General features: G+C 40.0%; 1 protein-coding gene across 7 annotated transcripts in view; it reads right to left on the bottom strand.

Annotated features, from left to right (window-relative positions):
• Window positions 1-278: 278 nt before the first annotated feature.
• The window catches only part of TRAPPC11 (trafficking protein particle complex 11), a 44172-nt gene continuing 17448 nt past the window's right edge, over window positions 279-27002 (bottom strand). For 3 of the 7 annotated variants that reach the window (XM_032618309.1, XM_032618311.1, XM_032618310.1), the window contains 13 exons: window positions 26449-26579; window positions 22898-23053; window positions 20977-21164; window positions 20724-20872; window positions 20421-20542; window positions 19780-19899; window positions 17025-17090; window positions 16759-16915; window positions 15832-15943; window positions 12108-12199; window positions 10761-10894; window positions 8906-9073; window positions 3169-4161 (listed from right to left, as the gene is read on the bottom strand). In XM_032618309.1, coding sequence (XP_032474200.1) covers window positions 4117-4161; window positions 8906-9073; window positions 10761-10894; window positions 12108-12199; window positions 15832-15943; window positions 16759-16915; window positions 17025-17090; window positions 19780-19899; window positions 20421-20542; window positions 20724-20872; window positions 20977-21164; window positions 22898-23053; window positions 26449-26579 — 1640 coding nt within the window. In that variant the 3' untranslated portion in view covers window positions 3169-4116. Of the gene's footprint in view, window positions 3122-3168; window positions 9074-10760; window positions 10895-12107; window positions 12200-15831; window positions 15944-16758; window positions 16916-17024; window positions 17091-19779; window positions 19900-20420; window positions 20543-20723; window positions 20873-20976; window positions 21165-22897; window positions 23054-26448; window positions 26580-27002 lie in introns of those variants that run through there. The other 4 variants (XM_032618312.1, XM_032618313.1, XM_032618307.1 and 1 more) reach the window with 2 other exon arrangements.

Genomic DNA, 27002 nt, shown 5'->3' with positions numbered 1-27002 from the left:
AGTAGTTGTGGCGCACGGGTAAGTTCCTCTACAGCATGTGGGATCTTCCCGGACCAGGGCTCGAACCCGTGTCCCTTGCATTGGCGGGCGGATTCTTTTTTTCTTTCTTTTTTTAGTGATGGATGTTAACTAGATTTATTGTGGTGGCCATTTTGCAATACATACAAATATTGTATCATTAAGTTGTACACCTGAAAACTAATATAATGTTATATGTCAATTATACCTCCTCAATAAAAAAAATAAAACAGTGGCAATTATAGTACCTTACATATTTTAATATTTAAACCTCGTAATTACAAAATACCCAATCATTTGTAAAATCCAGTTTAAGAAGTGAAGATGACAGCCAACATTTGTGTAGTGCAGAGAAAGCTGCCTGTGAATTCACTGCTTTTCAAACTCCAAACCTTGCATATTTCCCACTCGCCATGCAATCTCCAACTAAGAAAATGAAATTAAATGAGAGTGGTTATTGGAATTATATCATTTATTAACTATTGCAGTTGTTTGTTTAAATTGAATTCCGTCATCCCAGATTCCCTAAAGACTGTTCAAAGACTTTCCAAGAGCAAGTACAAGTTAGAGGCATCTTCTTCTGATGGTGGTAACACCAGCAGCTCCACCACAACCAACTCACTGTGCTTCCTGAGAAAGGGTCCTCTTCTAAGAGCCTGATGTGTATCAACTCACTGCCTCCTCACAAGAACCCTATGAGGCACTGTGGTGGACACACTCTAAAGGTGACCCCAGGATCCCCATCTTCTGTGTTCATACCTTTGTGTCATGACCCCACCCATACCTTGGAGTGAGTGGTGGGTGGGACCTGGGCCTTGCGTTTACTCACTAGAATACAGCAGGGGGGACATGATAACGTGTGCGATTACAGTGCCTGGCTTGCTGGAGCCTCTCCCCCCCGGCTGGCTTTGAGAAAGCAAGTGGCCTTTGGTCACCAGCCAAGAAGAAAATGAGTCCCTTGGTCCTATGACCACAAGGTCACACATTTTGCTAACACCTTCGGTGAGCTTGAGAGTGGATCCTCCCCCAGTCAAGTCTCAGATGAGACCTCAGCCCTGCCAGACCCTTTGACTTCAGTCTTGCTGACGACCTGGCTGAGCTGTGCCTGGATACCGGACCCACGGAAACTGCAGACAATATATATGTGTTGTTTCAAGCCACTGTGTGTGTAGTAGCATCGCTCTTCAGCAACAGATAACTGATACAGTGGTGTGGATATCTGCATCCTTGCTTTACAGGGGGAAGGTTAAACAAACAGTCCGCGTTCACGGAGCGAGTAGGAGGCAAGATGAAAAACCAGGAAGTCTGGGGCCTGGAAGATCGGCGTTAACCACCGCGCGTTCCTGCCTCTGCTGACATCTTATAGCCCACCTGTCTCACTCCCTCTTCTGAGGGTGGGGACCCCTGTCCTGAAGCCATGGGCTCCGTTAGGGCACCAAACCCAATCCCTTGCAGCCCCGGTGCCAAGGCCGTGGCATGGCATTTGTGCCGGCACAAAGGAGAGAACAGGGGTAACGGGCCATGACGTCCCTCCCACGGCCATGGCAACTGGAAGGGAGCAAAGCTTGGTCGCACACCAAAGGCTCCAACTGCCAGGTGGATTCTTAACCACTGCGCCACCAGGGAAGCCCTACAGCTCAGATTCCTTAACACGTATTGTTAAGAACAGTATCAAGAAAGAGGCTTTTAATATTCTGGGTGGAGTTATTAATGGGCCATGAAAGAAATGACTGAATGAAAATGAACGTAAAGAATCTTTTTTTTTTTCAAGTAATGTGAAGACATTTTTAAAAATTCAATGTAAGAGCTGTGCTCTGGAAAGCCTCTTAATAAAAAGAAGAAGTCAAGCATAAAGAATCTAAGACTTTCTGAGGAAAACTGAGTTGAAGTTGCACTTTTAGGATCACAGATATATAAAATTAAGCAAATTGGAAAATTAATTTTATGCCAAAGTCAATACCATCCTCATCCTCTTGGTAACACGCAACATTGATTATCCACCGGCTCTTACCTTCAAGAATCAGGGGCCAAACTTTAATACATAGCTCCCCCAAATTCCAAATTTTAAATGCTTTATTTAAAAATTTATACCCCTGAGTGGTGCATAATACTGGTAAGGAGTAATACTGAGAATCAAATGGCAACACGGTACTAAGACAGAAGACAGGGTCCTCTCATGAGGGACAGATGACTGTGGCTGGTGCAGAGGCGGGAAGGGAAAGACTCTGAGTTCCTGCTGGACACTTGTAACCTCAGTGAGTCAACAGCTCCTGCAATACTGTGACAGTTTTGTTCTGGGGACCCAGGAAGATCATGATTTCATGTATTTCTGAATTAAGACTTGCAATTTAAAGACAAGTGAATAGAATACATTCACAGTAAAATGAACGACATGGGAGAATTCCTGGTTGAGAAAGGATTACGCTATTGAGGGAAAGCGCAGACCTGTCTATGTGGTGTATTTACACTCACACAAATCACACTGACATCAAGGCAAACAATTTTAAAGTGGACGCCAATGATCCATCCGTTCTAACACGCACTGAGTACTCTGTGTTTGACGATGGCCGTGTTAACACATGAGACCTTTATTACATAAGCACGGCATGAGATGGACCTTTGAATTTTTCAAACATCAGGTTACATCCCCTTAGTGAGTCATGCAATCAATTCAGCAGGTTAAACCAGGAATATTTTTAACAAAACAGAGTGGGATATAAAATGTAAGAGCATACAGAAAGTATTAGTTCATGAAATTTTCGTTTACGGTTCCTCTTGTGTATTTCATTTTTATCATTCTCATACCAAGTCTATGAGACAGTATTACCATCAACCACATCTTACAGGTAAGAGCAGAGACAAACAAAGGGCAACATGAACAAAGTCACCGGGGCTGGGATTTGGCCCTAGACAATCCGACAAACTCCTGTGGTCTCCACCTGTAAAGCTGTGATAACAGGGAATTCACGTCCTCCCAGCCCGTCACCGCCCCAGTCTTCCCGCAGACGCGCAGCGCCGGCTCTAGAAGGCGGATCTATTTCCAGTCCTACATACCCCACCATACCTCCGCAACCGTGTTCTTAGTAAAAGCTGCTCCACGAAGCTGAAATCAAACAAGCGCAAAATAAATAAAAGATACATAAAAGCATATCTGAAAGAGAACATATTTATTCCCATGATCCTTTTCCTTTTTGAAACTCCTAGACTTTTAAACAATAAAAATCTCTGGGAAATGGGGTAGTTTTAAATTAAGATATTTTAACAAAGAGGATTTTCACAATATGATTTTTATTTACATGAATTTTCAGAAGTTTTAAATAGTTCTTTTCAAATCGCACAACATAACTAAAATCTCTTATTTAGACATTGCACCTTTCTCAAAAACTTTTAGTTTAGGGAATTATGCTTAGAATCAGAATCTTGCAGTTCAGATACTGATGGGTAAGGATCTTGTTAACATACTTATAAATACAAACCTGCTTCATAAATGATCCGTGTTTTGGCTGCAAGCTGAACCTATTTGACATGTTTTGATGGTAAGCAAAGATATTTTTTAGACATCTTAAATTGCTCTGATTAAAACTTTCTGGAAGTTTTCTGCATCAGTCACGTGACTACTTTCCGGTTCCTGTGTATGTATTCTGAGCACACACTAGATTTATGAGGATGGATTTACCTCCGGTTTAGCCAACTCTGAAAGAGACACCTGGGGATTCAGAACTTTCCTGGGGCAGACACTGGCACGTGTTCCCCTTGTCCAGTCATATTTCAGATGCTTATCTTTCCTCGGCCACTGCAAGTGCAAATCCCTTACTTCGAAAAGACGTTACTATCCATAAAATGACTTTCAACAGTAACAAAGGACTGACATCCTTTCACGTCACACTGACAGATTTCAAATATTTATTAGTGAAAACTATAAAAGAGGATGGATTTTCCTAATATTTTAAGCATGAGTTCCTCTGAAGAGTTGCTATAACATCCATTAATAATCAGCAAAGATTAACTTGCACCACGATCAAGCTACGGTTCACCACGGAAAACGCAGACACTTCCGTCTGGCGTCTCCGTAGGAACAGCCAAGGCCCGTCCTGAACATCACGCGGCAGCAGTGGAGGCGTCGTCCATGAGTCTGCCCTGGGGCTGCCGAGTGGAAAACAAAGCGGGTTTACAAAATGGTAATGGCAACAGTAGCGCTATTAATTGAAGAGATTTTGACGTTCTTGGAACTGTTTCACGAGAACAGAATAGACGTGTGCAAGCACCCAAACAAACTGTGTTGCTTTCCTCCTTTCCCCCCACCCTCTTTCTTCACGTGAGCCGGGCATGGTGACGGCACAGCCTCCGTGCTGCCACACTCCCTCTGTGCCCAGTGGCAGACATCACCAGCCGATCACACCCACCCGCGGAATCTACCTCGTCACTACTTTTCTCTTAACCCGGTGTTCTGGCAGCTACCACCAATCTATCAATGCACCGCGCGTGAAAGGGAACATGGCCACCATTCCTGCTCAAGCGGTAACGCTCTATCCTCTCTCTCCCTTGCTCGGCCTGTGTCCCAAGCTTTAAGCAGGCCACAAACCTCAGCTGACAGCAAGCTCTTTGGGATTCAAGGCTCCCCAATCTCCTGTTTGAGAAAAAGTGATTCACAATGAACTCTACGGTATTAACAACGAAGATTGCAAGGATTGAAGCAGCAGATAAAAACAAAATTTCCCTTTCTCGAAGTTCAGTGATTGAAAAAATTTAAAACATCACATCAGAAGAAGAAAAACTAAGAGGGATTAAAAGGTATCATGACTGGTTTTAGGTGTAAAATTTCTGACAGGTCAGCAACACCCCAGAGCGTCATCGAGTAGCTAAAAGAATGAAATTCTTGCAAATGACTACTTTACTGCTGTACGTTAGCAGACCTCTGTGGGAAAAGCATGAGAGACGGTGTCTGGGACATGAACTAGATTAGCATTGCAACCTCAGCACCACAGCCCACTGCTGTGTTTCAAGCAGCTGATTCCTGTGGGTTCCCTGGAGCAGCGAAGGGGGCGCTCCCGCTCTGATCTGTTGCTGGGCAGCTTTATGTACGTATGTATGCATGTGTGCATGTGTGTGTGAGTCAACAGCCATCTGAATGGGATGAACGAAAGAAAAGGTTGCTGGTCTTTCATACGTCATGTAATTTGTAGGACTCATGGAGGACGTTTAGTTTTAGAAACAGAATAAATGGCTCCACCAGGTCAAATCCTTAACAAACACAGCTTTACAAACAGGGACAGAGAACAATAAATCTGTTTTCTTATCATGCAATAAGAAAACAAATCTATTTTGCGAAGGAAGAAAAATATGGATCCAAGCGTGCTCTAGGCGGCACTGTCCAACAAGACTCTCCGTGAAGAGGAAACGCTCCACATCAGTGCTGCTAGCTGCACGCCTACTGAGCGCCTGAGATACGGCTAGTGCAACTGGTAACTAAGCTTTAAATTAAGTTTTTTTTTTTTTTTTTTTTTTTTTTATGCGTTACGCGGGCCTCTCACTGTTGTGGCCTCTCCCGTTGCGGAGGACAGGCTCCGGACGCGCAGGCTCAGCGGCCATGGCTCACGGGCCCAGCCGCTCCGCGGCACGTGGGATCCTCCCAGACCGGGGCACGAACCCGTGTCCCCTGCATCGGCAGGCGGACTCTCAACCACTGCGCCACCAGGGAAGCCCTAAATTAAGTTTTAATTAATTTGAATCTCAATAGGCACATGTGCTCGTGGCTACCACACTGGAATAGCACAGGTCTAAAGTTTAATAAAGGCATGACGGGATGTAAAATTTTAGTCGGTGATTGTTCATGAAGTGGAAAAAGGGTAATCCTCATTCACTGCCCTTAGTGTGACAGGTAAAACAATTTTAATTATTGAGTTTTCCCAGTTGATAAAGGAGCTGGCTCTGAATAGTGCAGTCAATGATTTTAGCAGCAGTCAAGTTACTAGAAGATGGTTCTTAAATTTAGAGAAAAGATCGTGGCAGTTAGAAAAGGGTGTGCTGATTAGGTTAAAACTTATGAATGTTTACTTTTCTGGAACCTTTCCTTATGGACTTAAAACACCACCACCCAGAAGAGGTTTACTGTGAAAGAAAATCAGAAGACGGAACTAGATTTATCTGGATTAGTTTGGGTGTTCTGAGCACTTCAGGGAAAAGAACGAAAGAGATTAATTGATGGGAACAAAACGCTGGTTCCTCAACATGACCAACTCTCACATCTCAAACAAGCTCTGTTTGTTCGGCTAGAATACGATCAGGTCTGTACATCGATAAATACTTTCAGGCTGATGAAAGCCATACTTCTGAGTTTAGGAAGAGCAAACTTCGGAGGGTCAAACAGCTAAAAGGACATCAGAGAGCACCCATCCCACCGCCGCTCCCCAACCCAGTCATGACTTCTCCCCTGCAGGGTAACCTCAGACATGACAGTGAGGAACAGTAAGGGAAATGGCTTTAGAATGTGATGAGGTGGAAATGTTAAAAAAAGCCACTGCTGTGTGCAGGCGGGCGGTATATGGGAAATCTCTGTACCTTCCTCTCAATTTTGCTGTGAACCTGAAACTGCTCTAAAAAAAATAAAGTCTTAAAAAAACAAAAAGGCCACTGTTTAAACACAGGAGATCCAAAATTATGAGATTTAAAAAATAATAATTTAAAAGTATGGTATAAAAGGGAACCCTTTTGCACTCTTGGTGGGAATGTAAATTGATACAGCCACTATGGAGAACAGTATGGAGGTTCCTTAAAAAACTAAAAATAGAGCTACCATACGACCCAGCAATCCCACTACTGGGCATACACCCTGAGAAAACCATCATTCAAAAAGAGTCATGTGCCACATGTTCATTGCAGCTCTGTTTACAATAGCCAGGACATGGAAGCAACCTAAGTGTCCATCAACAGACGAATGGATAAAGAAGATGTGGCACATATATACAATGGAATATTACTCAGCCATAAAAAGAAACGAAATTGAGTTATTTGTAGTGAGGTGGATGGACCTAGAGACTGTCATACAGAGTGAAGTAAGTCAGAAAGAGAAAAACAAATACCGTATGCTAACACATATATATGGAATCTAAAAAAAAAAAAGGTTCTGAAAAACCTAGGGGCAGGACAGGAATAAAGACGCAGACGTAGAGAATGGACTTGAGGACATGGGGAGGGGGAAGGGTAAGCTGGGACGAAGTGAGAGAGTGGCACGGACTTATATACACTACCAAATGTAAAACAGATAGCTAGTGGGAAGCAGCCGCATAGCACAGGGAGATCAGCTCGGTGCTTTGTGACCACCTAGAGAGGTGGGATAGGGAGGGTGGGAGGGAGACGCAAGAGGGAGGGGATATGTGGATATATGTATAGCTGATTCACTTTGTTGTAAAGCAGAAACTAACACACCATTGTAAAATAATTATACTCCAATAAAGATGTTAAAAAAATAAAAATAAAAAAATAAAAGTTTGGTATACAATAGAAGCTTAGAGGGTTAATAAAAATGATTTTTTTTGCAGATGCAAAAGCAAAACACAACAAAACTGTGTAAGTCTAGAAAGGTAACAGGTGGGATGATTATGACACATACATGAACACAGGCTAACTTACAATTTACCAAATCCCAGATTATATAAACAAGGCTTCCCCAAAGCCTGACAGATACAAAAACGGAAATTGTAACTTGTCATCCAAAAAGGGGGTAAAACTTAAAATAAAAAGAGAACACACAAGGGACTTCCCTGGTGGCACAGTGGTTAAGAACCCACCTGCCAATGCAGGGGACACGGGTTTGAGCCCTGGTCTGGGAAGATCCCACGTGCGCGGAGCAACTAAGCCCACGCGCCACAGTTACTGAGCCTGCGCTCTAGAGCCAGCGAGCCACAACTACTGAGCCCGCATGCCACACTACTGAAGCCCACACGCCTAGAGCCCATGCTCCACAACAAGAGAAGCCACTGCAATGAGAAGCCCGCGCACTGCAACAAAGAGTAGCCCCCGCTGGCCACAACTAGAGAAAGCCCACACACAGCGGCGAAGACCCAGTGCAGCCAAAAATAAAAAAACAAAACAAAACAAAACAAAAAAAACCCAGCGTGATCCTCTATCAATTACTTAAAAAAAAACACAACAACAACAACAACAATAAAAAAAGAGAACACACAGGATTCATATATGTTCATGTATCTCTGGTTACCAAGGGAAACCAGAACTATCTGGAGAAACAGCCTTAATTTAGGCATCAAGAGTGGCTTAAACCGAGGCAAAGCGATGACAATCCTACAGGGTCCTTTACTGAAGGAACCTGGAAATCGTATCACTGTTAAAAAATCAAAACATTAAACCAGAGTATAGTTTCTGACCGGTGATCGTTTACAGAAAAGACCCAAATCCAGTAGTATTACATAGTTAGAATCAGAAAAGTTCAGGGACTGTATTCAGAAAGTTAATCCATTTTGATTAAAAAATAGTTACAAATTAACTACAATTTTAAAACATATTTTTAAAAAGTAAACAAAATATTAAAATAAAGAAATAAAAAAAAGAAAAACAAAAATAGAAATATACTTTACTAAACGCCAAAGAAAAACCATGTTTAAGGATGCCAGAAAGATAAACCTTTACCCAAGGGAATAAAAATCTTTGAAGTTACATCTAAAAATATCTATAAAATAGAAATCTAAAAAAAAAATCTATAAAATAATAACTTTACAGAAATGAATAGCAATATTGCCAAATTTATACAGTAACAGCCAAAGCCCTATCCTGTTAGTCTCCAAATACTTAGTGAAGTTTACATGAAAAAACATCTTCTTTTGTTAGTTTTCAAGACAGTGAATTTAAAAAGCAGAAAATGTCTAAGCCTCACCTTTACAAAAATACTGGTGGGTATAAAACGCCTGAGCAGTTGATTTGTGAAGTTGGGGAACCTGAGCAAGTTGACGTTGAGAGATGGCAGCTGCTGATACCCGGCCATCAGAGGGTAGAAATTATACAACATTTCCTGTTCGGTGCCAGGGAGGATACGTAATCGAATCTAAATCACAAAAGTTACAGAGGAAGATGATCAAATATAGATATCAAATATATCTATACGACGTTACCCATAGATTACTAGCAAATGACAGGACACCTAAATCTTTCTGGTGAAATATTCACACCCTCTCCTATCCCTTCTTCCAGACAGATACCAAAATATACAGCTGAATTAATGAGGTCAGGATCATGCAGTTAACAAACATAACAAAAACATGTGCATGATTTCTCAGTTTCTACCAACATCTAAAAGGCAACCTGTACCTGCTTAACAATGGGACCACAGGGTGGATCACAGGGTGGACCACAGGGTGGATCAGTATTTCCTGTGGCTTAGACCAGGCAGGCTTTATAGGCACAGGGCGCTATGGGACAACGTGCAGAAAAGCATCTTTGTAAACATTATGTAACATTATGTAAACATTATGTAAACATTATGTCAACACGAGACAGATTGTTTCCTGTGTTTTGTGTTAGGGACTCTACCTTTGAGGTAAGGTAAGTAACTTCAGGGGAAGAAAAGATGTTTGTACTTTAGGAAAGAACACCAACAGGTAAGATTTTTGGTATCTTACATTATCTAATTATTTTTAAGTCAGTATGTGAAAGAGATCAAAACAATCAAGAAAAGCTTACTCATTTGCAAATGAGTACATATAGGTGCGTGTTGCGTCAGAGATAATACATGTGTGTGTGTAACCACCATATTACAGCTAATATTATATTTGGTATACACTATAAATTTAAATTACTGTACAGATTTACAGTATACTTCATGTGTAATTCTACTTTCATTTAACTGCAAACACAGCACTCAGGACATGCCCAGCCATGGCATGGCTGGTGAGTCAGGGTGGATGCTACTAGGTGTTGTGACAAGTTTGTGCTCTAATTACATCCTTATCTTACTGACCACTGAGGTGTGTCCCTGTTGCCACTCTTTTTTATTTTGTTTTTGTTTTTGTTTTGGCCGCACCGCACAGCTTGCGGGACCTCAGTTCCCTGACCAGGGATTGAGCCCAGGCCCTGGCAGAAAGCCCAGAGTCCTAACCACTAGGCCACAAGAGAGATCCCCTCTGTGGCCACTTTGAAGAGGAGGACAGTATTCTCACTGCAACATGGTTTTGCCTGAGAGTGTCCCACCCAAAAATCTGATGAACTTTTCTACCCCTGATGTGAATAGATGAATCAAAACATCTGAATCACTTATTTTTATGTATAGATACAAAATTGTGCCTACGCAAAACAAAGATAAGTAAATTCTATACAAGATCAAAATCTCTTAAAAACTGTATTTATAGTTCAGAAGGGAATTAAGCTTTGATCTGTGTAGTCATGCCTCAAGGCCTCAAATTAAAAGACACACACACTCACAAACTCATTAGTAATAAAAGGGACATTTAAAAATTTTCAGGAATTCTATTGTAGTCCAAGAATTTGTGAACTCCTGTTTTATACGGAGAAAGAACCTATATGTGTGATCTCAAAGCAAAATGGGTTGCCCGTTTAACCCAGTTCTATAGCAAGTTGTAATCAACCTTCAAAAGTGACTGAAGATTCACCACTATCAAAACAACAGGGACCACAGTCAGCCTTATCAATTCATTTGTACACGAAATGTACAGCTTTCCACTTCCTGGCCATACTTTTGTGTCTTCATAAACAACCCAAAGAAATATGACCTGTACCTGTTTAAGACCTGAGAACATGAAGGCATCACTGGGCTCCACAGAAATCTCCACATCTTGAACTAAGTCAGTCTTATTCTGGAGGTGATACTTGACTGGTAACGACTCTCTAACACGCCCGAATGATGGCAGATCTGCAGAGAAAGGTGACACATTACTCTTGGTTTAAAAAAAAAAAGCTCACCATTTATGGGTTGTTTTTTTTTTTGCAGTATGCGGGCCTCTTATTGTGGCCTCTCCCGTTGCAGAGCACAGGCTCCGGATGCGCAGGCTCAGCGGCCATGGCTCACGGGCCCAGCTGCTCCGCGGCATGTGGGATCTTCCCGGACCGGGGCACGAACCCATGTCCCCTGCATCGGCAGGCGGACTCTCAACCACTGCGCCACCAGGGAAGCCCCTACGGGTTATTTTTGTAAATAAATCTCACTATAGACATGGGATTATTTAAATTAAAGATAGTACTGCACCCTTGCTAAATAAGAAAATTCTCTGATTGGACAATAGCCACAGGGTGCCGATAAAACAGACTAAGAAGAATCAGTCTCCTTCTACAATTGATTTGACTTAGATAGGGGTCTTGGCTACCAAGAGCGGAATTATATTTTAGGAATAATTTTTTAAATCTACAAAAGATTTCCCTAAATATCAATAATGGCTGAAGATGGAATGACAGACATTATGCGCCCCTTGATGGGAACTGTGATGTATTCTTGCCAAAAACTTTAACCTGAATCTGATCAAGCCAACAGATCTAACTACCAATTTATAGGGACAGAGAAACACTTAAAAAAATGATACAACGCAATCAGTAAATCCAGGCTGTAGGCACTGAGTTTCGTTAACAAATGAACACCAAGGAAGCGAGAGAGGAGGTGGAGGTGGCACAGGAGGTGATGAAGCGGTGGCGTGGAGCTGGGGGAGAGGGAGTCTGCCTGCCCATGGGTTTCAAAAGTCTAGACATCCATGAATGGCAATGCAGGGACCTTAAAACACACTAAAGAACATTCAGAGTTGACTAGGGAAATTTCAGTACTGGAATTCGATCATATTACAAAAGTATTGCTATGTTTTAAAGTTATGATAATGGTATTGTGATCACGTTTAGAAAAATAGCCAGTAATGTTAAAGATGCATACTGAAATCTTTATAGATGACATAATATCTGGGATTTGCTTCAAAATAATGAGGGTAGGAGTGTGTAGAGGTATAGATAAAACAAGACTGGTCACAATCTACTTTTATAAATGGTGGGCATTTTTCATAATAGAAAGTTAAAAAAAATCTTAGGAGCTAAAATAAATATTCTTACTGGATTTTTTTGATCAAATAAAATGTGAGTGCCGTCACCTGCGTTCACATGGAGAGGGATATTTTCTACAATCACGTGTGGCAGAGTGATGACCGTGCTGATGACAGGGATGTCGTCCATGGCTGAAGTCCTACAGCAGAAAAAGGTACCTTTTAAATCCACATTTCATGTGAGAAGTTAATAAATCAAAACCAGGGAACACGTATATTCACCAACTAATTACGAAGGAAATATAAATTATCCCTTTTCTAAAAGTTTATTAATGGAAGGAGTTTTGTGAAGAGCTTTTACAATCCCATTTTTGTTTTGAGGATTTCCGATTAACAAATGTTATAACTCAAGGCTGCTCTTTGGTCCCAGTGATGAAGTAAGGAGTTGCGTCAGAATGTAAGTCAACCGCACCACGAGCACACCACGTAACATAGTGTTTTGGTAGCAAAATGTTCTCAATGTCGGCAGCAGTGCGGTGCTTTACATTATGACACAAACACCTTCTCACACCAAGGACCATCTCCAGACGAGCACCAGACCACTGGACATGCCCTGCTGAAACTGCACTGTGGACGCACAGGAGAAACTGAAGACTAAAAACATTTTACTATCAGTAGACACAGTGGCATTCCAACATTACTGAGATAAAGTGAGTTACATTATGAGACTGTCAGATATTTTTCCCTGTAGTACAGTCAGGGTGGGAACTCCAGGGGCAGCTGGCATCTATCTGACTGCTGAGGACAATCCATGCAAACAGCATGTACGTAGAGGTGGAACAGCTGTGACACTATTACAATAGTGCAAACCACTGATGGGCAAAAGCACCCAACCTCTCACCATTAAGAAATACATGTCTTTTTTTTTTTTTTTTTTTTTGCGGTACGCGGGCCTCTCACTGCTGTGGTCTCTCCTGTTGCGGAGCACAGGCTCTGGACGCGCAGACCCAGCGGCCGTGGCTCACGGGCCCAGCCGCTCTGCGGCACGTGGGATCCTCCCGGACTGGGGCACGAACCCGTGTCCCTTGCAGCAGCAGGCAGACCCTCAACAACCACTGCGCCACCAGGGAAGCCCCAAGAAATACATGTCTTTATAGTAACACAGCAGAGTAATTAAGCAGCACCTTCAAAATGCTGTTTTAATTCCTATAAACATGTGAATTAAACTAAACATCAATATGGTAAATTCAAGGGGGGAGAAAGACAAGTTAATTTTTTAAAAATAAAATTACCTATTTTTCCTTTCTCATTTTTAGTATCTTAATTACTGTTTCAAGACTTATAAAATAATTGAGCCATGCCAAGAAAATAACACATGAAATACCATGCCTCTACCTCCTGGCCTAAGAGAACATAAGAACATAGCTGAAGCTTCCCGTGTACCCCTTCCCACTTGCATCCCCCAACCTCCACTCTAGAAGTAACTACTAGCCTGAATTTGGCTTCTATCATTCCTACGTGTTTCTTTATGCTTTTCCAAATTATACGTACAGCCCTAAGAAACATATGTTTTACGTGTTTTCTAATACTATATATATGCAATTTGTTCATATTCTGCAGTTGCTTTGTTTCATTTAGTTTCAATAGGCTGATGGGTGTAGCTCTGGTTCCCTCATTTTCACTGGTATATAATATTCCATTGAACGAATGTGCCACAATTTATCCAATTTCCTGTTGGTGGACATTTATTTTCTAACTTTTAACTATCATAAGTAGTGCCGCTATGAACATTCCAGACATGTCCCCTTTGTGTATGTTTTTGAATCTTTTCTAGGACTGCAGGGTATAGCCATCAGCTTTACCTGGTACTGCCAAATATATTTCCAGAGCAATTGTTCTAATTTATACTCCTCCTCTTGACAAACTTTGCACTGTTTAACCTTTTTATTTTTTCAAAGTAGTGGGAGTACAGCTGAATCTCAGATAAACTTATAAGGCTGACCTTCTCTCCCCCTATGTTTACTGGCCATCCAGCTTCTTCTGATCACTGTACTACCTACTCAAGTATTTTTCTCAACTCTTAGTTAAGAGACTTGTGTTTTTCTTATGATCTGAAGAAGTTCTTGATCTGAATTCGAATCCTTTGTCAGTTTTAGATGTTGCAAATAGCTTCCCCCAGTTTGTATTTTCACTTTCTTCATGGTGTTTTCTAATGAACTGAGAAACAATTTTGAGAAATCAAATTTATCCATTTTAGTGGCTTGTACTTTTAGGGTCTTATTTAAAGAAATTCTTTCCTATGCCAAAGTCATAAAATGATTCTCTTATTTTTCTACTAAAAGTAACAAAGTTTTGCTTTTTACAATTAAACTTTAATAAACCTGGAATTTTCATACACATTATACAGTGGTACAGCAGATATCCCATTTTTTTCCCAAGTCAATACCCAACTCTTTACCACCAATTATAAAGCAGTTCCTCCTTCCCCTACTGATCTATAATGCTGCCTTTGTGAAATATAATTTCCATGTGTGGATCTGTGGAACTATGTCTAGACTCTCTCTTCTGTTCCATTGGTTTATTTACATCTCCCCGAGCCAATACCATAGTGATGACTACTGACAATAAGTCTTAGAATTTGGAAGAGCAAGTACCCTTGCCTAGTTGTACTTCTTCTGGAATATTCTGACTATTACTGCCTCTTTGCCTTTCCATACAAATTTTAGAACCAAGAGTGTCAAGTTCCACAAAAACAAAAACAAAACAAGCTGTTGAGATCCTGAAGGACACTGTATTGAATCTACAGAACGATTTACAATATTAAATCTTATCCAAATGCTATCAGAGATTATTTTGTATCTCTCCCATTTATTTAGGTCTTCCTTTAATGCTTAAAATTTTTATAATTTTCTCCATAAAGGTAATACACATCTTCTACTAGATGTATTCCTATGTATCTTACCATTTTGTTGTTATGTAAATGACACCTATTTTAAAAATATTTTCCCTAGAGGTTTATTACTGATATACGGAAATCCAGCTGATTTTTGTATGTTGATGTTATATCCAGCAACCTTGCTGAGACTCTTTATAATTCCAATAACTTGTTGATCCCCTTGGGTTTTCTATGCGAACAATCCTATTCACTGTAAATGACGGCAGTTTCTCCTAACGTTTTTAGTGGTTGGTTCTATCATCAGAATTCATTTGGCTAAAACTGCATCTGCAATAGTTCACAAATTGTAACAAACAGAAACAAAAGTTTATCCTTTTAAATCTTTGTGTTTTTGACAAAAGGTCAATGACAGCATGTGACTTCTAGCTTGTTCTCCAGGCTGACAGAAGCTCTCAACTATTAAATGACAATGAGAAGGACTTCCCTGGTGACGCAGTGGTTAAGAATCCACCTGCCAATGCAGGGGACACGGGTTCGAGCCCTGATCCGGGAAGGTCCCACATGCCTCGGAGCAACTAAGCCTGTGTGCCACAACTACTGAGCCTGTGCTCTAGAGCCCGTGAGCCACAACTACTGAGCCCGCGTGCCGCAACTACTGAAGCCAGCGTGCCTAGAGCCCACGCTCCGCAACAAGAGAAGCCACCGCGATGAGAAACCCGTGCATCACAACGAAGAGTAGCCCCTGCTTGCCGCAACTAGAGAAAGCTCATGTGCAGCAGCGAAGACCCAACGCAGCCAAAACTAAATATAAATAAATAAATTTATTAAAAATAAATAAATAAATGAATAAATAAATAAATAAATGACAACGACACATAATAAAGGCATTAGAATAACACAAATAATGAAGAAAAGGTAGGGCTGATACAATTTTACCTCTTCCAGGAGATAATATAATGCCCAGTTGCTACTCCACCTTCAACATTTCCAACAGATGGGCAACGAAGACAAAAGCATTCACTGGCACTCTCTGAAGTCCGTAAGACAACTACAAGAAAGAGACTTCATGATCCTCATAGCGATTTCATCTCTAAAAAGAGAGCTTTACATCCAAGTAATACAACAAAAAAGAATACTTTATCGATTACACATTATTTGTAGAGACTTGGAAACTAAGGCTCAGAGATGTTAAATGACTTCTTTCAAGGAGACAGGTAAACAGAGCAAATAAAATGACTCACTTAAACAGAGCAAATAAAATGACTCACTTATATTTGGTCTTAAGAATACATCATGATTTTTTCCCCTCACAATATCTGCCCTTATAATCTAGTTGAGCACAAGTTTGCTTGGGTTAACATTCAAACTAATTTTTATTCCCTCTAACAGCTCGGGAAATATACAAAAGCCCAAGGTATCCTGAAACAGAAAGGTAATATTGCCTCTATAAACTGTTTTTAGTTGGATAATTTAGAAAACTTATCGTCTGCTTTTCTGTATTTTCCAAAGTTTCTTTGGTAAACATCTTTTCCCATTTCAAATTATGACCAACAGTAAACATCAATTAAAAATTATAAAAAACAATCTATAAAAAATCCAAACATGACAAAACACTTTATCTTCAATTACATTTTTCAGTCACTTTCTTACAGTATCAAGAATCTGATTTTTTAAAAAATAAGGTATACGCAAGCAAACTGTAAATGATGCTAATTCTAACTTAATGCTAAATGTACCTGCTCTCTGTGAGTGTAAGTCTCAAATTCCCTTCCTTAGCAAAAAGCTAACTCTTACACCACCAGCCTACACACGCACACACACTACTGTTTTCTGCTAGTTAAGGGGGATGATCCACATTCTCACCGTTGTCCACCTGGGACTCCAGCTGGTCCACGGGCGTCATGGAAGGAGCAAGCTGCAGCTCACTGGAGACGATGGTGAGGGCCCAGGGCGAGGCACTCAACAGGTCCGTCATCAGCAGGAAGGGGATGTCGGCATAAACCCTTTCTAGGTGCTCAAACTGTCACGGATGGAGACAAAGGTCTGTCAGGAAGTAAGTTAATCCATTTTCTCTTTTCTGTTAATTTCTACAACCTCAACCATTTCCAGTATGCTTCACAGGAACGTACCTTTGTAGAAACAAATTTAACTGCAACGTCAAATGGAAAGACGGTTTCTATTGTTACAGTTTCATCCTGCAAGGAAATGTAAAGGGCACGATCAACAGCTTTTCTAAATCTTAACAACAAATGAAGTTTTAAAAACAGAAGGCATACAAAACACAATCGATTACTGATCAATAAATAATTCCAATTTAAAAATTAAGAAGCTAGGATCTTTCACTTAGGTATAGTATTTGTAAGAATCTATGTAGAGAGCAGACTAATAGTTCTAATTATCTATGGTTTTGTAACAGTTCACACTGCAAAGTGCTTTCTCATACGTTATCTATCTCAGGATCTAGCAACAGTGGGCAGGGCAGGCACTGTCACCGTTTTACAGAAGAAGAACCAGAAGTAAGGAAGGTTAAGTGATTGGCCTTAAGCCACAAAAGTAGTGGTGCAAAGCCTAGAATCCGGGTCTTCTTTTTGTCTAAGTCCTTCACCTCACCTTGACTCAAGACAACTAAAACAATGATAATGATAATAGTAATAATAATAACGTAATATGACGTAGCATTATAATCACTGCACACATATTAGGAAATGCTCCTAGTAACTCAAGGAAACAGACACCAGTATCACCGCCATTTTAAGATGAAGTGGTCACACAGCTAGTAGGTGACAAAGGCAGAAACTGAATCTGAACCAAATCTGACCCTGGAGCCTGGACTCTTAACCATCCTGCTGCATCTCCTCTGCACAGGGCTGTTCAAAAACCAGTGGGCTTATAAAGCAGAAACTAACACACCATTGTAAGCAACTACACTCCAATAAAGATGTTAAAAAAAAACAACAGAGAACAAACAGTGGGCTTACTACATCTTTTAAAAGAACAACCCACACTGTTGGTGAGAAATCTTTAAAAAAGACCACGTTGGGCTAAGACTCAGGCTGTAAGGCCAAAGAGATCTGGATTTTATTCCTGGCTGGATACGTACTTACTAGCCATGTAGACCTTGGACACAGTGATGTGACCTTGGGAAGGGTATATGGTCTCTTTAAGTCTCAGTCCTCCCAAGGTTGTTGTGATAATTAAATGAGATAATGCACACAAAACACTCAGTGAAATGCCAACATCATTTTAATTATTATTATATGCTTCAAATTACTTCCTCTCTCAATTATTATCAAGCTATCCCACCCCTCTAGGTGGTCACAAAGCACCGAGCTGATCTCCCTGTGCTATGTGGCTGCTTCCCACTAGCCATCTATTTTACATTTGGTAGTATATGTAAGTCCATGCCACTCTCTCACTTTGTCCCAGCTTACCCTTCCCCCTCCCGGGTAAAATAATTTTGAAAAATAATCATTACAGCCTTTTGCGAAGCTTCACAATACACACTAGCAAATTTAAATGCTGTGCTAAGTCCTGAAGTAAAAATATCGGTTTAACACCCTTTAACCCAGTATTTTCCAAACATATTTGACCAATTAATTCTTTTCTTGTGTAATATCTATTTCTATTCCTCAGAATTAGCGTCCCTTACAAGCACATCTTGGTAATGGACTGGCTGATAGAAGAATAAATACATTCTTCTCTAAAAAAGTGGCATGTACCTCGATGATCTCATGTCTTGAGAACATTGCTTAAAGATGTAGCAGCACACTGGTTTCGCTCGAGTTCAGGATAGTTACGAGGTAGCAAACGGTTATTTCAAAGTACATTCCAAGTCTACCATCAGCTTCATTATCAGAAGTAGAAACAACATCCAAGGCTTAGGACTTTAAATGTGCACAGAACTTTAATGTTCTTATTTTGTAGATGAGGAGATGGAGGTCGAAAGGAGTTACCTGGCTGACCTGAGTTCAGAATTTAGGAGGCAGTGCTGAGACTGGCACCCTTATCTCCTAGTTCACCAGCAAGGTCTTTTAATTACATCAGGCTGGTGAAATTTTTGACAGCGTATTATATGCCTTCCTCCCTGCCACTTGGGGAATCCTCCTGAACTCTCTTAGGATGGTTTTCTTTCCCAGTGACTTATAAAACAGCCTGCAGCCCAGTCCTGTGCAGTGACCAAACTACAAACCCCCAAATTCCTAGGGCTTCTCCTCTGCTGGACTGAGGACCCCGTTCCTAAGAAAAGGCTGCCAGGTCTCAGAAGATACCAAATATCATCATTTTCCATTAATAAAAGGGGATACAAGCATTATATACAATGTGGTTAAGTCTATATAAAAACACGTCCCCCCGCAATCTCTTGAAACAAAAAAGACCGATAAGAAATACATCAAGGAGTTAATAGCAGCTGCCTCGGAGTTGTTGGACCTGATAGCCTTCTTACTTCTTCCTCACCAATGTGCACTCATCAAAAAATGATGTTCAAAAGAATCTTTTTTACTAACATAAATATTCCACAAAGGGAGACCTCCCTCCCACAAGACCTTCTTCATATTAGCCAACTTACAGATTTTATCTAATGTGTGATTTTATAAAGAAGCAGATTAGGTTTAGAGTCTCAAGACTGTTTTGCATGAGATCTCAAACCTTTTGGTTCTCTGTACAAAAATACCATATAGGCCAATTTTCTAATGTTTGAGCGATGAATACCATATCACATCACTTATAATAAACACAAATGATAAAAAAATCAACAGATGTTTCATTAAAACTTGTAATGGACTATAATCACCTACGCTGTTTATTTTACAGGTTAACTAAGATAATACAAAATAGGAAACACTCCAAATATGGTATTTCTCGAAGTAGCTATGAAATCAGTACCTTGTGACACTTGCAAACAATTTCTTTTTCTTCAATAGTTGTATTGATCAGGTAAGAAACATACACAAGAAACATTCTTGAGCCCACTGTTCCACAGCGAACATATAACATTTTTTCCAGCTGCAACAAAATAAAAGTATTTTAGTTTAATTACTATTACAGAGATTGCCTCCTGATATATATTCTAGGATAATGCTCCCACCTTTTAGAGTTTCCTGTACCAACTGGCTAAGTTCTTGAACACTTTTTTTAGCTGTTCCTGTCGCAGCATGAGTGGGATCATTACTACTCCATCTTTTTTTTTTATTACATTCTCAATTTCCCAAGAATTCTTTGTATTTGTCTTGGAAATAAAAGTTGACCGAAAGGTTATTTAACTAAGCTACAAATTTCGTGTTATTTAGTTATTTTATCAGGCAATGAATTCTCCATATTCGCATTGTTTGTTCTAAAATTCCTTGTATAAAAACTGAAGACATTTTACACATTAAATATGTGAAATGTGAATAAAATGTGCATTAGTTGAATCACTTTTTTAGTCTCGGGATATGCTGTTAAAATGCTCTAAAACTAAAACTCACTACATATTTAACACTACAGCCTAACCGATTTCCTCTCCAATCACAGTTGGCCAAGTTCACCTGCTCCCCGGGATGTAGGTCTCCGACAGGAATGTCCGTGAGTAGAGCCGGGTAGGACTCATCACACGGTTCTGTTCCATGAAGAGTCACATGAGTTTTCTGAGTTAAGTTGGCATCCTGTCCTAAAGTATGAATGTTGGCATTTTAAAAATACAGGAAATTCAAACGTTATCTTGACAATTAATACTGCAGAGAGAGCACTAGATCATAACCATTTTTTAAACAAACTTCCTGCAGTTGATATCACTGATGTTTATTTTATGTTGGATCAACACGGCTCAAATTTTAAAAAGGCAAGTTTACCGGGTTTTAAACCAGCAGTGAGCTTCACGTCTCTGATGCAGGTCTTCTCATGGGATTGCACAGTCACAACCAAACAGTACATTTCGTTAGTCAGGGCAGGAGGGTCATGTCGCAGATGGACAGAAATGTTTGGAACTCTGGAAATGATCCTTTGGGAAAAAATGTTAGCTAAGTCACTGATTTTTTTAAAAGAAACAAAGTATTCCAAAGAAGTGAGGTGACCTTCTCCCATCTGCCCACCAGGCCGACTCACATGGTGCTCGCCTGGATCACTATGCTGTCCCAGTGAAGCTCGCTGTCGGGGAGCCTGGGCCTTCTTTTGAAAGAACGGGCAGCCTGTAAGGCTTCCTGGGTGGAAGCGGCATCTCCTCCTCCCCCCTGCCAATTCAAGATCACGCATCTTCCTGCCTCGCTGCCCAGAACCAGATCCAAGGATGTGATCTAGAAGGAGGAGGTCCGTCAGAAACGCCATCTCATACCAGTTCGTCACCATCCCCTCCCAACAAATTACAGGCTGGGCTGCTGGGCTGTGGCGTTCCTCGGACCCACGACGTGACACAGGTCAGAACACCTGCTGTGGGAGTCCGATCCCAGATCCTTCTCAGCTGTGACACTGGCTAGCCGTGTGTGGGGTTTCAACCTCTTCACCTTTAAACAAGGATAATGAGCTGACTCCCCAGCTCGGACACGACGGAGCGGTACTGCTATCCCAGTGCTCGGCGTGGTGCCTGAAGGAGCAGACCCTGCAGTAGTGGCTGCTGAGTGAAATCAATGAATGTTCTGCTAACCGTTAACATACTCACAAGCTAACTCCTAGTGGCCACACATATTCTTCCCGACGACATCAACAGTATTAGCAATGAAATTCTTTATTAACTGAATAAATGTCCTTTCCACTAAATCCATTAACAAATATACTCAAAATAGTATTATTAATTATGATTTACATCTGGTAGGCTTCCTTAGGTACCTTGTAAAAAATTAAAACATGTCACGAGGGATTTAGCCAAAATCATGCAGAATTTTTTTTTTAATGAATAAGTAAAAACTCTGGATATTGGTAAATAATAAAATCAACAGATTCACAGAAATTGTTATGAGAACATAGGGGTTACAGCCTTAAGTTTCTGTCTTGGAAATGGTCTCTAGTTCACGTTAGCCAACCATTCCCGTTCCAGCCACGGGAGAGCAGCACTTCATGAGTGCTCACCTCGTCCTAGTCACTATTCCAGGAGATTTACGTTAACTAACTGATTTAATTCTCATGCAACGGTGAGAAGTAGGTAATGTTACTATCCCCACTTTATAGACGAAGAAACGGAGACACAAAGAGGTCAAGTAACTGCCCAGGGCCACAAGCAGGTGAGCCAGAGAGCTGGCGTTGAAACCCACGTAGCTTGGCTCAGAGTTTATGCTCAATAAAAATATGACGTCCATCACGTATTTCTGAAAGGCATTTTAATTATCTACATTAAATGAATCCTCTGAAGCATACATCTTCATTTTTTCTTTAAAAATATGCAATCAGCAATGTTTAAAGGTCAAAATGATATAGCTCTTTAGTGTGAATTATGTCATATTTTACAAAATATAATTACTACATTATAGAATATATATATATATATATATATATATATATACACAGTCTAAAATTCCTTAGCTGATTATGCAGGCATTAAAAATGAGGTTGGTCTCATGTACTAACAGGAAATGATGTCTAATATATCACTATCAAGCAAAAAAAGCCAACTACTGAATATTACGTATAACATATTCTCACTGGGCTTCCCTGGTGGTGCAGTGGTTGAGAGTCTGCCTGCCGATGCAGGGGACACGGGTTTGTGCCCCGGTCCGGGAAGATCCCACATGCCGCAGAGCGGCTGGGCCCGTGAGCCATGGCCGCTGAGCCTGCGCGTCCGGAGCCTGTGCTCCGCAACGGGAGAGGCCACGACATTGAGAGGCCCGCGTACCACAAGAAAAAAACCCAAAAAACATATTCTCACTGAGGGGAAACCTACCTAAAAACCATAATGAATGGGTTCCCTTGGGAAGTCCAAGTGGAAGATTTTCATTTTTTACTTAATAAACTTCTGTATTAGTTTTATTATAATTTTTTCTGACATACACATTATTTCATCACTTAAAATATTCTTTAAACACATTTCATAACTAACCTCAATTTTCTTTCCCACATCTTCAGTTTTTGCCACAAATTTAAATAAAAACTTTCTTGTTTTACCAGGAACTAAGCACATCTTTCCCTGAGTCAAATTTTCTAAAACGTCACTCGTCTTGGATGCTTCTTCGATTACACAGAACTGGTTGTATTCCTGAAAAAGAGGTGAGCGAGGGTCACGGTTTATGAACTCAGATGTCATATGTTTTGCTAACACTAAACACCGAATTACTTGGAGCTTGTTAAGGTTAACTGCACTGATACTGAAGCATTATGAATTTTCCATTAATAAAAGAATAAGTATTTTTATGCCAGACGGTAGCAGTTAACCACTCACTGCCGCCACAAGATAAAGACGCTTCGCACAGAAGCTGGCCTCTGAAAACGTTTGTTTAGCCATCCCTTTCCTGGAGACAGAAACAAAGACTTACTCTTTGTTTTGCGTCGGATTGCTACTATCATCTTTTCTTAAAGAGCTTCCTTTTTACCTGGCTTCTGTGACACTATAATAGCTCCCGTTTCTCACTCTCCTGCTTTTCCCTCAAAGGTCTTTTTTCCCTCTTGTTCCCCTCATTCAGAGGTTCCAAAAGTTTCAGTCCTTGGCTTTTGGTTCTGCTTTTCTCTTTATGTTTACTTCACTGCAAAGTCTATCCATGTCTACGTATTCGGCACCTCTGTGCTAATATCTCCCACATAAAAACTTCTAATTCTGACCTATTCCTTAACTAAAAGCTTATATCCACAATTGTCTCAGGGATAATTCCACTATCACTTCAAGCTACCTTCCCAGAAAAGCACACTCCTTACAGATGAATAAACAGAGACATCTTTCATATACATATCTAAGGGATCGCCATTCTCATCCTTTCAATAAATACTGAGAACTTTCCAAGAGCCATCTTCTATCCCAGCAGGTGAATTATCTTCACAGAAGATTCTAATACTGTTAAGTTTTATACCTTCCTTCTAATTTTCATTTCTATTCCAGGCTTATGAAGCCTCGTACCCGCTACTTTTTCCCTTGTGATTTGCATCCTGCATTTCAAATAACATATATTCAGAATACAACTTTAAAAACAAATTGCTTTATATTTTATTTTAATATTTTTATTAGTTTAATTATAGATGTGGTCTGTGTTGCTAAAAGGGAAAAAGAAGGAAGGAAAAGAAATGCAATAGTAGGCTATGATGTGAAAGGTAAAATGAGAGTGCCTTCCTTGACCCTCTAAATTCCAGATTTAGAATATTTCACAGTGAGTGAAAAAAAAAATGTCTGTCCTCTTGGAGCTTACATTCTAGTAAGAAAAACAAGCAATTTACCAAATAATCACATGACAAGAGTGAAACCACAGCTGTGACAAGTACTATGAAGGGTTATGTGAGCCTGGCTAGGTCAATCAGTCATGTAGGTCAGGCGAGGTGTCCCTGAGGAAGTGAGGCTTTTAAGGGGATAAAACATGAGGAGGAACTAAGCAAATAAAAGAGGAGGGAAGACCAATCCAAGCATAAGAAACAGCACATACAAAGCTGCTGTCCTAATACTGTATGATCTTACTTATATGTGGAATCTACAACTTACAGAAACGGAACTCATAGAAACAGAGAGTAGAATGAGGATTGCCGTATGCTGGGCGTTGGCAGAAATGGGAAGATGTCGGTCAAAGGGTATAAACTTCCAGTTATCAGACAAATAAGTTTTGGGGATCTAATGTATGGCATGGGGACTATAATTACTGTATTATTTATTTACTTGCACGTTGCTAAAAGAGTAGATCCTAAATGTTCTCACAAAGACAACAACAAAAAGGTGATTATGTCAGGTGATGCATGTGTTAACTAACCTTACTATGGTAGTCATTTTGCAAAGTATGTGTATCAAATCATCATGTACACTTTAAACTTACACAATTTTATCTGCCATATCTCAATAGAGCTGGAAAAATAAAGTGTTTTGGGCCTGCAAAAACCAAATAGCCCATCCTTTATCCATCCTATCCCCATTCTGTATCCTCTATATATACTCAGCAATCCAAACGTACCTATTTTTAAATGCCTCTTATCCCTTTATCTCCATTCCCATCACTAGCATCCTAATCCAAATCCTCATACTTTCGTACCTGGGTTCATACAAAGAGCCTCTGGTTTCTAAAATATCATTTCTTTCCCTCTATTTGGCTACTGGAATAAAGTTTCTTAAACATAAATTTCATGCTCTTGCTTTAAAATTCTCAAAATAATTGGAATCCTTGGGTAATGGTTTCAAGTTGAATAAAACATACTAATCTTCAAGTGACCCAGGTTCATTTAACCAATTCTATTACAGGGACATTGCTCAGTTCTTATGAGTCAAGAAAAACCTATTTAAACAGACAACATTCTTTCTTTACCACCATTCAATAAATAAACAGATAGATAGCGAATAAATGAATGAATAAATCAATCTTAAAAGGCTTCTGTTGATACTTCCCAGACTGACTCTGCTTAACTCTCCAGGTTCCTCTAAGCCACCCAGCCTGACTCCCACTCACCCCACCTATGATCCCTCTGCTCTCGTGAGGCTGCTGTCTTCACTTGCCCCAAAACACAGAACATTCACTCCTGTTTCCATTCAGCGTTTCCTCATTGCCAAACACATCCTTTCCCTCTCATCTTTTTAAACCTATCTTAATTGCATCTTCAATTTTGAAACTTCCTCTTTTCTCCAGCATGCCTGCCATAACAGTATTTCTAGCCTACACACACATTTAGGCCATCTGTGAGCCAGTCCTGGCCTTGCTCCCAAAACGCTTATATTTTAGTGGGGTTGATATATGCTAAACTTTTTCAGGTTCACCATGATGCTAAGAATATCGTAACTCTCAATAAGTGCTTGCTGGTTACAGCTCAGTACACTTTCTGTGTGACCAGAAAATTAGAAGTGAGCTTATAACTGAAACAGAATGTAATCAAGCACTTGACTGTATCACACTATAAAAATGTTCAAATGGAGGAAATATAGTACAATCCCAATTCTGGAGAAAAAAGTTGCTTATATATGCATGCACGTAAGATGTCTAGACTATTCACGAAGTTAATTGTGACGCCCCCTAAGGAATGGAATTGGAGGAACACACATTTACTTTCTACTTTATATCCATCTATTCCACTTTCATTGCTTTAACATCAAACGTATAACAGTTTTATAATATAAAGCTAATACCAATGTTAGAATAAAACAAATGGTTTTGAAAATTATATTCATTCTGAATATATCTTATTTGAAATTCAAGATACATGTTACAAAACTTTTTGTCTATGTGTAGACAAAGTTCTTAGGTTTCCTAAGCAGGGAGTGAAAACAAAAATTAGAATAGGAAAGTGTAAAACTTGAACTGTGGATACAGAAGTTGAGAACTATAAATACAATTATTCTTAAATAGACTCTATCAAAATACATTTGTTAATATGAAACCATTAAGACCTAAAATTCACTAAACACATTTTACCTCATTTAATGCAAGCTACAATAAGATACACACATGGTAAAAACACCTTAAAAGGTGCCATTACCTGATTATTAAAGCTGACACAGAGCTTAGAAAACCTAATGGGATGTGGGCAGTCAGCCTTCAGATAAATATCGAACTGCACGGGAACGTCGACATGAAAACTTGGGGCGTGGAACTTGGCTTTGCATTGCACTAGAAATAAAACAAAAAGGGCCGCGTCAGACACCACCGGACACTCTAGACACGCACACATTATTCTCTGATCCACATATGCTCTCCAGAAAGGAAACAGCTACACTGGATATTCTTACTGACTTCTGCACCTGAGGCATTTCAAAAGACATAAATCAAGCCAAATTTAAACAAACTCTAGCTCCAAAACCTCTCTAATTTTAAAAACATGGTTCCTCCTAAAATGTAACTGACATAGGATCTTAAAGAAAAAAGAACCATTTTGTTATTTTTTAACGTATTTCAAAATACCTGCCTAGACAATAAACTTTTTAAATAACTGTCTTTCCAAATGCATTTCAAATAACATCTGAACTACAAACGAACAGAGTAAATGTTATGACCTCAACGAAGTATTTAAAATTTTGACCATCTTTAAAGTCG

The sequence above is a fragment of the Phocoena sinus genome, chromosome 21 (genome assembly GCF_008692025.1).
Source record: "Phocoena sinus isolate mPhoSin1 chromosome 21, mPhoSin1.pri, whole genome shotgun sequence".
In the NCBI taxonomy this organism is placed as follows: Eukaryota; Metazoa; Chordata; class Mammalia; order Artiodactyla; family Phocoenidae; genus Phocoena; species Phocoena sinus.
This window is presented reverse-complemented; position numbering and strand designations above follow the sequence as displayed.